Source organism: Mustela erminea, chromosome 8 (genome assembly GCF_009829155.1).
Source record: "Mustela erminea isolate mMusErm1 chromosome 8, mMusErm1.Pri, whole genome shotgun sequence".
Classification (NCBI taxonomy): Eukaryota; Metazoa; Chordata; class Mammalia; order Carnivora; family Mustelidae; genus Mustela; species Mustela erminea.
Genome location: NC_045621.1, coordinates 28,630,282 through 28,642,440, shown reverse-complemented (window position 1 = coordinate 28,642,440; position 12,159 = coordinate 28,630,282). Strand labels below are relative to the sequence as shown.

General features: G+C 54.0%; 1 protein-coding gene across 1 annotated transcript; it reads right to left on the bottom strand.

Annotated features, from left to right (window-relative positions):
• Positions 1-200: 200 nt before the first annotated feature.
• CDK5R2 (cyclin dependent kinase 5 regulatory subunit 2) lies at positions 201-2,724 on the bottom strand. The gene has a single exon (XM_032354831.1). The coding sequence runs from the start codon at positions 2,512-2,514 to the stop codon at positions 1,402-1,404; it is 1,113 nt and encodes a 370-aa protein (XP_032210722.1). The 5' UTR covers positions 2,515-2,724; the 3' UTR covers positions 201-1,401.
• Between the last annotated feature and the right edge of the window lie 9,435 nt (positions 2,725-12,159).

Here is a 12,159-nt window from a genome sequence, read left to right as displayed (position 1 = left end):
TCATCAGGCCTCAACCTTTGGCTACTAAAGTCTCTGTAAAATGGAAGCCAATGTGAGGGCGGGATACGGAAAGAGTAGCAGTTCTCAGGGACCCATCCTCCCCAGTAGACCCGTGGGGGTCCTCCTGCCCTGTGACTGTTTCACTCCTGATCCCACTCCCTCCCTCCCGGGGCCCAAAGAAAGGCCGGCGCAAAACCATCTGCAGGCGCTTCCAGCGCTTTATAGTTCTCTCCGGGACAGACGGACAGACAGACAGTGCAGCCCGCGCCGTCGGCCCGCATCATTGGCACCTTGGACACGGCACCAGGCCCAACCCAGTCCCTGGTACCTTCCCGGGAAGATTCCGGTCCGGCCTCAAATCAGCACCTCAGACAGCTCCCGGCCCAACACCCACCCTCCCCCCTCCCTCTGGAAACAACCAAATAAATTAAAAGGGGAGGAACAAAAACACCCAAAGATACGGAAGAGGGGTACCCCTCCCCCAGAGTAAGAAGAGTTTCTGTCTCCTCCCGCTCTTCCGCTGAGGCGCCGTCGCCGCCGGGATGGCCTCCTAGGTTGATTTTGCTCCCAAACCTCGGCCTCCTGAAGCCGGCATCTCCCTCCCCCCCTCCCAACTCCCGGCATGCAACACGTTGGAAAAGGTAGGGACAGGAGGTGGGGGTGGGGCGAAGGACCATCCTGGTTGTTGTCTGGGCTCCTGGGGCTGCAGTTTCTCCCCGCACCGAAGTCAGTCCAAATCAAGAATTGATATTCCCTTTGGTCTGGGAAAGGGAATATGGGGTGCTCAGTAGGGGGAAGAAATGCAAGCTGACATAGGCGGGGGGGTGGGGGTGAGCAGACAGGAGGGAAGATGGTGACACATGTCAGAAGCAAGGAAAAGAGAACGAGAAGGGGAGATGGGGACACGGGTGCAGAAAGAGAAAGGGGAAAGGGGGGCAATGATAGTCGGATAGGGGGTAAGATGGAGACGGAAATACACACCAAGGGTACGGAAAATGGAAAGGCAGAGAGGGAGATGTGAAGGCAGACAGGAGGAAAGATGAAGATACAGGAAGGAGGCGAGGAAACGGTCAAAATCGAGGGAGATGGATTTACAGACACACACGGAAGGGAAGGAGGAGACCCGGGTAGAATTGGAGAGATGGGGGCACAGGCAGACAGAAAGGGTGAGGTTGGGGGTCCCCCTCCCGCGCTCATCCCCCACCCCCACCCTGTGCCCAGCAAATCCAGAGCCGCGGCCTCTGGCGTCCTGGCCTCCACCTTCCCCTGCGGGACAGGGGCGGCTCCTCCTCCGGCCACGGCACGGAGCGGCGGTAACAGCGGCGGCGGCTTGATGGTCCCGGGGGCTCCGAGTGCGTGTCAGGGGCTGGGGCGGGGTGCGGGCGCGGCCCTTGGGAATCCCTAGCGGTCCAGGCTCATAGTCCAGTGCTTGGCTCCGGTCGCGCAGCTGTCCCTGGCGGCCGAGGAGGAGGCGGGGGCCGCGGGCGCCCCCCCGCTGGGTGGACCCCCGGCGCCCGCGGCGGCCTCGCCCTCGTTCTTGAGGTCTTGAAAGACCTGCGTGAAGAAGTGGGGGTCGGCGTTGAGCCGCAGCATCTGGGGGCTGAGCCGCTGGATGAGGCGCAGGCAGCGTTGCCAGAAGCGCTCCTTGTCGGGCTCCACGAGGAAGGGCTTGAGCGGGTATGAGATCTCGTTGCCCATGTAGGAGTAGGCGAGGTAGAGGCAGGTGAGGAAGGCGGCCTGCAGCTCGGCGGCCGACGCCAGCTCATCCCCGCGCAGCGACTCGCGGCACAGCAGGTACACGAACACCAGGTTGGCGGGCGTAATGAAGGCCTGGTCTTGCCAGCCCTGCAGCAGCAGCGAGCGGTCCACTCCGCGGAACCAGCCCACCAGCTCGCCCGGGCTCAGCTCCTTGAGGCGGTAGCAGCGTCGGCACACGAAATCGCCCAGGCAGCGCAGCAGCTCGCCGGTGGACGCCTGCACGATGACCCGCCGCGGCGAGCCGCCAGGCACCGGCGGCGCCGCTTGAGGGGCTGGGGGTGGCGGCGGCGGCGGCTTTCCCCCGCCCGAACCCGGCGGCGGGGCGGCCGCGCTGCCCCCCGACGGCGGCTCGCAGGTGGCAGCGGCCGCCGGCACGGTGGGCACCGGCACCGCCAGTGGCTTGGTGGCGCCGCCGCCGTCTGGGGGGTCCCGGCCCTTGCGGAGAAGGTTCTCGCGGTTGCGTTGCTGGACCAGGGGGTCGGGGCCAGTGGACGCCGGCTTGGGCGTCACCTTCTTGCTGCCTTTCTTCTTCTTGGCGGACGCGGCCACCAGGCGCTTCCAGGTAAGCGCGGAGATGAGCACTGACGGCCGCTTGAGTCGGCTCTCGCCTTTGCCGCCCTTGCCTGCTGGCGGCGCCCCGTAGCCCCCCAGCGCCTCGTCCCCCGCGGGCGGCGCTTTCTTCTTCTCTTCGGGCAGCCCGCCGGGCCTCCGGCCCTTGGCCGAAGAGGCGGGGGAAAGAGACAGCACCGTGCCCATCCTGCAGAGCGGGGCCGGCGCCCGGGCCCCGGTGGGAACCGCGGGCGGCGCCGCTGTCGCCGCCGCCTCTGCTGCAGCCCCCGGAGACCCGGCGGTGGGGGGCCTAGCCCCGGCCCGGGCGCGGGAACGGGCAGGGGAAGGTGGTTGCTTGGCTGCTCCGCGGCGGTTGCTCGGAGTCTGAGCTGCGCCAGCTGCAGCGTCAGCCCCACCCCTTGGACCCCGTCTTTAGCCGCGCCGCGCCCCGCCTCACGCAGCCAATCCTCACTCGAGTTGCCCTTCTGACCGGCATCTCCTCTGGCCAATAGAAGCTCGCATACCAATCTCAAGTCCCGCCCTACCCCCACCCTCTGTCTCCGGTCCTTTCCCTTCCCCAGACAGGGGAAAGGGGGAGGAGGTGGCCCTGGTTCCAAGGGCCTCCTCAGGGTCAGAGCTGGGGAAAGGGGTCTGGCGGCTCCCACTCCCCCTCACATCGCCCCTCCCTCGCACCCGCAAATCCTAAGGCCCTGGGTCACCTTGTTTTGATGTATTGGATGGCGGTGGCAGAGAAGCGATGGGAACAGCCTCTCCCCCTTTTTGGTTATGTGCTGGGGGCAGCGTGGGCAGTGAGTGCTTCCCCAGGGCGCCCCACGACCTGTGGGGTCGAACTACTCTGGGCTTCTCCAATATGGCCACAGGTGGATTACAATCTCTTAGCTCTCCTCTCCTCCCTTCCTTCCATGAGGCCACCATGATGGGCTTGTGGGGGAGTTCAATAGGTGTGTTCTTGCTCTACCTGTGATGGGGTCCCGGTGGGGCGCGGACCTACCTGCAGATCACAAGTCCCCTCCTTGGGGGCCTTTGCTTTGGGGGCGGTCAGACCCTCAGCTAGATGCCCCAGTCTGCTGTTTGCTGACCTGGTTCTCTGTAGCTCGGTGTGTGGGGGGACACCATAGTCTCTGGTCCCTGGGTGGCTCCTCTCCTGCTCTTCTTCCCCACCAACACACCCTGATCTCACACTTGGATGAGTGATGAATGATTAGTTCCTGGAGAAGTGCTGGAAATTGGATGGGTTGGTCTCCTGAGGCTCAGACAGAGCCTGGTCTCCTGAGGAGGCAGGACCTCCTGGGCAGAGAGAGGCCCAAGAGGGTTGACCCAACCTCGAGCTTAACCCTGGTCCAGGTTGAAGTGAGCTTTCATTGTTAAATTCTTCCTGCCATTCAGGTCCCAACTGTCTGGACCCCCCACTGCAAGATACTAGGCTGGGTCTTGCCCATTTCTCTCTGCTCCCCCCTCAGCACCCACAAGGCCTTTGTCCTCTGGGCCTTACCTGCAGGTCCCGAGCCCACCTGGTTCTGGAACTGTTCTATGAACCTTACAGGACAGTGTCCACCTTTCTCCAGGCTTGCTCCCTGTAGCTCCGCAACATGAAATTCTTCCAACTTTTTAAGTGGGCCTTGGAGGTGGGTATGATGGGGAGAGAAACCTGGGCTATGTATTCAGCAAAACCCTCAGAATTATCCTTGGAGTCACTTCTGTGTTCTTCGTAGACCACCAAAATGACTTCCAGAGACCACTGCTGTCAGTCTGTGTGTATGTGCATGTGTGGGTGTGGCTTCATCCATATAGGCTGTTCCAGAATTCCCTTAGGCTGCAGCTGCTGCCACCAGAGGCACCTGCTTTTCTCAGCTCTCCCACAGCCCCTGCTCACTCACACCTTCCTGGAGGCTTATGGTCTGGTTGTCTCGATTCCCTATCTCTTTACCACGCTACACACGCAGACTTGTACCTCCTTCCTGACTCAGCACCCAATGTGCCCTTCTCAGCAAGGTGTCTCCTGGTCCCTTGAGATCTGATCATTACTCCCCTCTTTGAAGCCTGACCTAACCTATACAACCTCTCCTTCTCCCCCTAGTTGCAAAAAAACCAAACAAAAACAAAAAACGGTTTCCTCTTTTCAGCTCCTGTGGTTGGTCCCACTTCCTCCTTCAAGGCCTTCTGAGTCAGCCTTTATCTGACACCCAAGGAACAGTAGGCTCACCGGTAGTTAAGGACAGGTTGCACAGAGACTGAGTTGCCCTAGCAGAAACCTGTGTGTCTGAATGGCACATGGGTCCTCCCAGCTCTAGTCCCAGGAGTCCCTCACTGACGTAAGGCCTATTACTGGTGTCATGTAGGATACGATCTTCTATCTGTACAACACCCACAGATGCGACCACCATGATACCCCCGCTCCAGGCTCAGTTGTGACCTTCTAGTGTTCCCTGGGTCAGAACAAAGAATTCTCTTTCCTGCTTCAGGATCCCCCAAACAGGTCCTGCCCCCGCCAAGGACTTAAAAGGTCTTAGTCCCCTTCTCAATCTTCATCTCGTGTCACGTCAGACCTTCTCTCTGGTTCACATTTTCCACCCTTCTACCTCGGTTATCTTTCTTGAATCTCTGAGCTCCTACCACTGGGCCAGTACCCTTCCTCAAACCACTACCTCGCCTCCTTCCATCCAACTCTTGAAAATCCACCTCCTCCAAGAAGCCTATTTGGACTGATGGCAAGGGACCCAGTGCTCTTCCTGACATCAGTCTTTCTAATCTCTTTTCCCAACAGCAGCTGCTGTATGACAACTTGTTCACAGGCTGGGCTGAGTCCTGAGTCAAAGATGTGCGAAATGAATATGGATGGAATTTTTAAAGGAAGCAGACAAAATAGTCAAAACAGATCCATAAAAAAAAATAACAACATTTCTGTTATTAAAAAAGAACACAAACATTAGTGGAGGGGAGAGGGGGATTATTTTTCTACAGGCTGGAGGCCAAGGGAAATAAGAAAGACTCCAGGGAGAAGGTAGGCTTTACAGAAGGGCAGCGCCTCCCCACCACATTGCAGGTGTACTTTTCCAGTCGGGTTATGTTTATGTCTATATTCTGTGATTGATTCAATTATCTGTATTAGGATCTGTAAGTCACTTCTCATCCGTCCATTTCTTTCTTTTTTTTTTTTTTTTAAGATTTTATTTATTTGACACACAGAGAGACACACTGAGAACAGGGAGGAATACAAGCAGGGGGAGTGGGAGAGGGAAGCCGCTTCCCACTGAGTAGGGAGCCTGATGTGGGGCTCGATACCAGGACCCTGGGATCATGACCTGAACCGAAAGCAGATGCTGAACTACTGACCCACCCAGGCACCCCTCATCCGTCCATTTCTCATGGATGTGTGTGCTTCTCTGGGCCAGTGCTGGCTGTATCAGCCTCCCCTTAGCTGAGATCTCCCCGCACCTCATCGAGGCCAGGCTCCTTGTCTGTCTCCATCACTTGGTAGGTTACCTAGAACAGTGCCCTGTCCAGATAGATGGTTATTCCTGAAGGCCCTTTAAGGCAAGAACTATAGGCGTAGGTCAAGAATTGGAAGGCTTGGATCAGGGTATTAGCCTATGTAGGAACACAGCCTTATCATTGACGATTACCACCAACTCCACTTTAGAGATGAGCCCTTCGGTGACCCATCCTGGGAAGATGAGCCCCATCTTTTAGGGAACATTTCCAGGTAATGCTGCTCAGACTCCTCTGCCCTTTGGCTATTTTTACCTCCTTCTCTGAGAGGCCAATAGTCTAGGAAGCAGGAGGTAGGGGTTCCAGTCATTTCAGCTCTCTGGGCCTCCTTTTCTTCATATTAAGATGTAGGGATTCTATATATGTTACTTTTATTATTGGACAATGAATATTAAAGACATCAGATAACATCTTGGGGATTGGACTTAAAAAAAAAAAAAAAGGATTCTTAAAGCCTCTTCCAATTCTACAATTCTGACTCTAAATAAAACCCATCCTATGAATTTGTTTCATTTTCTAGCTCCAGCCCTGTGTGGTTCTCCCTAGTCTGTTTCTGCCTGATGGGCTCAGGTTTGTTTGTGCACGGCATCCCTGAGGCCTGTCCTTCTGCAGTTTAGCCAGGGAGAGGAAGGGGAGCCTGCTCAGGCTCACAGTCATGCAAATCTCCCTAGGTCCCTCCAGACTTTAATGGGGCCCCTGTAAAGTTTGGAGACAAAGGACAGGATGCCAAGGTGGTCCAGAGTCTCCCTAGTAGACATTAAGGCTGGAGGCCCCACAACCTACAGTCAGTGCATCCTATGTCCCCAAGGGACCCCTACACAGAGGCTGATGACAAGGAAGGTTCTTAGAACAGCCAGCGTGGAGACCCAGCCTGGACATCTGAATGCTTGGTCCTGCTGCTTGCACCCCTTCTCTGAGCCAGGATCCTCACCTCAGGGTCTCAGCTCCTGAGGTGTGCAAAGGGGGGGGGGGGATATGCACCTGCCCGGCCTTCCTTCCCTCTCCCAAAGACCTTAGAACAGAAGAGCTGGGGTGGAGGGAAGCAAGGCCCCAAGAGGCAGTGGAGGGAAAACTCTTCCCCAGGAGACAGTGGGGAGTGGGGAAGGGGGATGAGCAGAGAGACAAAACCTGACAAAGGAGATACTGCCCACGGTCAGAAGAAGCAGAGATACTGCCCCACGTTCTCCCATCCTTCCCACTGAAGCAGGCTCCTTGCCAGAAGGACTTAACCGAGGAGGCCCCTAATGGAGGTTTCTTAGAACAGAGAAGGGAGTGGAAAGCATAGTTGAGGAAGAAGTGCCCTGGGGCAGGGAGAAGCGGAATGATGCTGAGATGCTGGATTAGGGGTTGGGGGGCTCCTTTTCCTTTCCGTAGGCTCTGCCTCCTTCCTTAATACAGCCTTGGTCTCCCTTTCAGGTTAGCAGTGTCAACCCCCCTCATCCTTACCCCTGGATCTTCTCTCCCCAGTGCCCCCGCTCCTGCCTTCACCTCCGTGGTCTCCACCTGAGCCCAGCTTTCTCCTTCCAATCCTTCCAGCTCCCTTCAGGAGCTTTATTTCTTAGTCCATTTTGTCCTGCCCCCGCCAAGCCCTTTCCCCCCTCCTCCCTTTCGTGCCCACCACAAACATCACCCCCCACTCTGTCTCCTCCCTGCCCCTGCGGGTACCCAGCAGAGCACTCCAGATGTAGGAGCAGATCAAGAAGGGCGGGGGTGGTGGCTGTTGCTTTTCTGGGATATTCTTAGCCTGTCTGGGGGCTGGAGCTGGAATCAGTGTTTCCATCTCAACTAGGCAGGTGGCTGCGGGGAAACTGCTCCTGTGACTGGGTCTTCATCTCGTTCCAGGTCCCTTTCCTTGTCCTCCTATGTCTCCCTTCCACTCTGTGGGCACAGACCCCTGTACCTTGAGGAGGGGGCTTCCCTCCACCCTGGCCTAGTCCCAGGGAGGTCTCAAAACCCTGCACTTGGAGACTGTTGGGGAAAAGAAGGCCTTTGAGAACTCGAGGTCAGATGTTCCCTGGATCCACACACAGCCTTTGCCCCTCTGCCCCAAGGTGGGCTTCCTTCTGCCCCGACAACCCCTGCTTGGTGTTTGGTCCATAGACTCTAGTCGTGACCATGAGAGCCTTTCTTATCTCAGAATACAGGACTTCTTCAGGGGCCCTGGAGTTCTAGAAGCTCTCTTTTTTTTTTTTTCTTTTTTAAGATTTTTATTTATTTGTTTGACAGAGATCACAAGTAGGCAGAGAGGCAGGCAGAGAGAGAGAGGAGGAAGCAGGCTCCCTGCTGAGCAGAGAGCCTGATGTGGGATCCCAGGATCCTGGGATCATGACCTGAGCCGAAGGCAGAGGCTTTAACCCACTGAGCCACGTAGGCGCCCCTAGCAGCTGTCTCTTGAGAGAGTCAGAGCCCTGGGGTCCAGGCCTCTTTGGGGATTGAGTAAGGGGCTTTCTGGCCAGATTCCTCTGTTGGCAGAGGGAGGCGAAAAATAGATCTTACTCCTTCATAAATAGCACAGAATATATTTGTCACCTTAAAAGAGACAGATAGTATGGGGGTTCCTATGTGGGCCCTAGAGTCATGCAGGTCTGGATTCAAACACAGCCCCTCCACTTACGAGCTGGGAGACTTGGGACAATTTCTTAATTCTTTTGAGGTCTATAAAAGTAGACCATCACAGAAGTGTTGTAAGATTTTACTGATCTGGGCACCTAGGTGGCTCAGTCGGTTAAGCATCTGACTTTGGCTCAGGTCATGGTCCCACAACCCTGGGATCAAGGCTCACAGGGGGCTCTCTGCTCAGCGGGGCGTCTGCCCCTCCCCCACGATCGTGATCTCTTTCTCCAGCTCTCTCTCTCTCAAATAAATAAATAAATAAAATCTTGAAAAAAAAAAAAAGATTTTATTGACTTTCACAATGCCCCACAATGCTTGTATATTCTGTGGGCATGGTGCTTGGTGTTCATAAATGTGGGTTATTACAAATTACATTCTCACCATTATTTTTACGGAACAGGAGAGGTTCGCTTGACCTGTCCCTTTATCATGTTTTGTTTGGTTTTGTTTTTTCCTCATAAGAACATTCTTCATTACTGTCAGGATAGTACCATCATTACTTTGGGTTTGGTTGAGACCAAAATTGACACCATTCTTTCTTTTTGGCTATTGTACTGGTGGCTATCTTACTCAGACTGTCCCCTGGGGCGCGGCCGGTGGCTTGATTTGATTCCTGAGGTCCCGAAGTCCTGGCAGCATACCAGGTACTTGTCCCCTTCTCTGGTCCAGTGTGGGCCTCATTAATTTGGTGAACCTCAATGCTCTTGGGTGGCTCAGTTCGTGAAGCGTCTGCCTTCAGCCCATGTCATGATTCGAGGGTCCTGGGTCAGGCCCTGCATCTGGCTTTCTGCTCAGCGGGGAGCCTGCTTCTCCCTCTCCCTCTGCCCCTCGCCCCTGCTCTCCTCTTGCTCACACTGGCTCTCTCAAATAAATAAAATCTTTTTAAAAAATTGTGTGTGGGGGGGGGTGGGAGGGTGTGAGCCTCTGTGTGCCTGCTGTGTGCCAGGCACCGTCCTGGCCCCGTGTTCTGACTGTGTTTTTCAAGGGGGCACGCTCTGGATACTCCTCTTATCCCCACTGTCTCTCCAAAGCTCTAGAGACTCCTCGTACGGTCAGTTCCAGTTTTCAAGGGCTTTTGAGAAAGTGTTCTGCAAAGTTATAAAATCTGCATTAGCAAATACTGCTTGAGAAATTGTAGCCTATGAGGTCCCAGGCTACGTGCTGGGACCAGGAAAAAAAAATGTGAGGTAGGACTTCAGCCTTCAAAGAACATACAACAGAGATGATAGAGACATGAGCAGTAATACTAGTAAACTGACCGGTGTCCTGTGATCAGCTAGGGAGGATGGGATTGGACCAGTTGGCTAATCCTGCCCATCCCCCCACCCCACCCCCACCCCCACCTTCCACCATGGTAGCTAATCTCCGGATTGTCCTGAATTCTCAAGGGTAAGCACCTACTGGCAGGGAGTCAAAATCAAGTTAACTAAGTTCCAGTTTCGCCGTCTCTTATTGGGTTCTCCCCAGCCCATGGCCTTCCCTGTCTGACCCCAAGCTGGGATGATGATAAGCACCATTTGCAGGGCAGACCAGGGCCTCAGCAAGTCCCTGCTCGCAGTGACAGACTCCCACCCTTGGAGCAGGAGGCGTAATGTGTTACTGTGCACTCATGAAGAACCCCAGTAGGTCTGTTAACTGGCCCAACATCGTAGGAGACACTTCTGTTCATCTCCTACTTGTCTGGGATGAGGGACAGGTGGGGGATGGGCTGTGAAACACGGTCATTAATGTACACTTCCATCTCCCTGATCTCAAAATATAAAGACAATCCTTTATTTTCACCTCCTCTGAGTATAAAAAAAGCAGTTCTAACTTTATAAGCTAGAGCCTCACATAGACTCACTTTTGATTTTGAGTGTGGAGAAGAGTAAGAAAGTTGTCCACTGGATTAGTTAGTAGTTCCTAAACTGCTCTGCTCAGCAGAACCACCCTGGGTCGGCGGGGGCCGGGGTGGGGGCACTTCATAAAAATACAATTTCTGGACTCTACCTCAGACCTATGGAATCATAATTTCTTCAGGTGGACTTAAGGTGGCATCATTATCAGAAATTTTTAAGAGGGAGAAGAAAATTCTGGCAGAAGGCTAGATCCCACGTGTTCTGTCTTGCCCCACTATGGTTGTTGTTAGCCAAGCACCCTCTGATGAAAAAAATATATATATCCTTATTTACCTTTGGGAAACCCCTTCTTTAACACTCCCAATCCATGTGGGTTTTACCTGCCTAGATTTAAGACAAACCCAACCAGCTGCTGTCCTGGTCCCAGTGGATCAGGGATGAGCTGGTGGCCCAAGCCAGTCCAATGAGACTCAGTTCTTGAAGTTTTTCTAGAACTACTGGGAACAAGGTTCTTTTTTCTCCTCTGAGGTTGCTCAGCTGGTGGGATGAAAGCCTTGAGATGCTGGACCCCACTTGGGGAGAGGTCATCTGAATGAAAGCACAGAGCAAGAGTCAACAGATGGAGAGAGACATTCCTGATGTGATTCTAGCTGCTGGATCCAGCTGGGCGTGATATAGAGCTATAATCCAGTAAATGCCCTTCCTCCCCACTCCCCCCCCCCAATTTTAAGGTTATTTGAGTTGCAAACCTAACATTTGCCAGCAAAACAATCCTACCTAATGAACTTACTTCTGGAAATTTGTTGGTAACTTCGGAGAAGTTCATGTTTGGTCTTAATGACTGAGGAGGGTGGTCTCTGACATCTGGTTGTCTGTGAAGGACTGAATCTGGAAGAGACACAGTTGATCTGCCCTGGATTTGAGCCTAAGGCCAGTTTCCTACTAGATTCCTCAGACCTCTTGTCCAAACCATAGCTGGTGACTGGAGTTCACCACGTCCCAGTGTCCCTTGCTCAAAGTAAAAGCCTTGGGACTGGAAAGCCTTTCCCTCCAACATGTACAACTGTCAAGTCTTCTTCCTAGAAGCCTGCCAGCTTGCATTCCTTAGGTATCAGCTTTCTGCTCAGATAAGAAATCTGATGCTTCACCCTCCATCATGCTTCTGAATCAAGTTTGCTCCAACCAGTGTAAGAGGTGGCTGTGGCCAACACAGAATCATTCATTATCATCAGGTCCATTAGCACAGTGTCTCTTGGGGGGCTGGGGTAGGGGTGGCTTTGAATTTTAAGCTGCCCCAGGATTATTTTTTTTTTAAGATTTTATTTATTTATTTGAGAGAGAGAGAGAGAGATCACAAGTAGGCAGAGAGGCAGGCAGAGGGCGGGAGGAGGGAGGCAGGCTACCTGCTGAGCAGAGACCCTGATGTGGGGCTTGATCCCAGGACCCTGAGATCATGATCTGGGCCAAAGGCAGAGGCTTAACGCACTGAGATGCCCAGGAGCCCCTGCCCCAGGATTCTTGTCCAGGACTCCAGAACTCCTTGTCTGGTCTGCCTCTGAGGAGCTTTCTGGGGGAGAGAGGGCAGTTGGGATGCCAGTCAAACCAAAATTTTCAATTACCACATGGTTCATAGCTGGCCTTTTTATTTATTTATTTTTTTAACTCCAAGGTTATGTACTTTTAGATTGTTTGTGGATTATTCTTCAGTGGGACAATATTTTCCTATCCCACTCTGTGGTCCAAACACTTTTTTTTTTTTTTTTTTTTTTTTAAGCGGGAGAAGCAGACTCTCCACTGAGCAGGGAGTCTATGTCAGGCTCGATCCCAGAACCGTGATGTAAATCTGAATCAGATTCAGTTCAGATCGTGATGGGAACTGAAGTCAGACGCC

What these genes read in the sequence shown, in the direction of transcription:
- CDK5R2 (XM_032354831.1), bottom strand. Translation starts at nt 2,514, where the DNA reads ATGGGCACGGTGCTGTCTCTTTCCCCCGCCTCTTCGGCCAAGGGCCGG.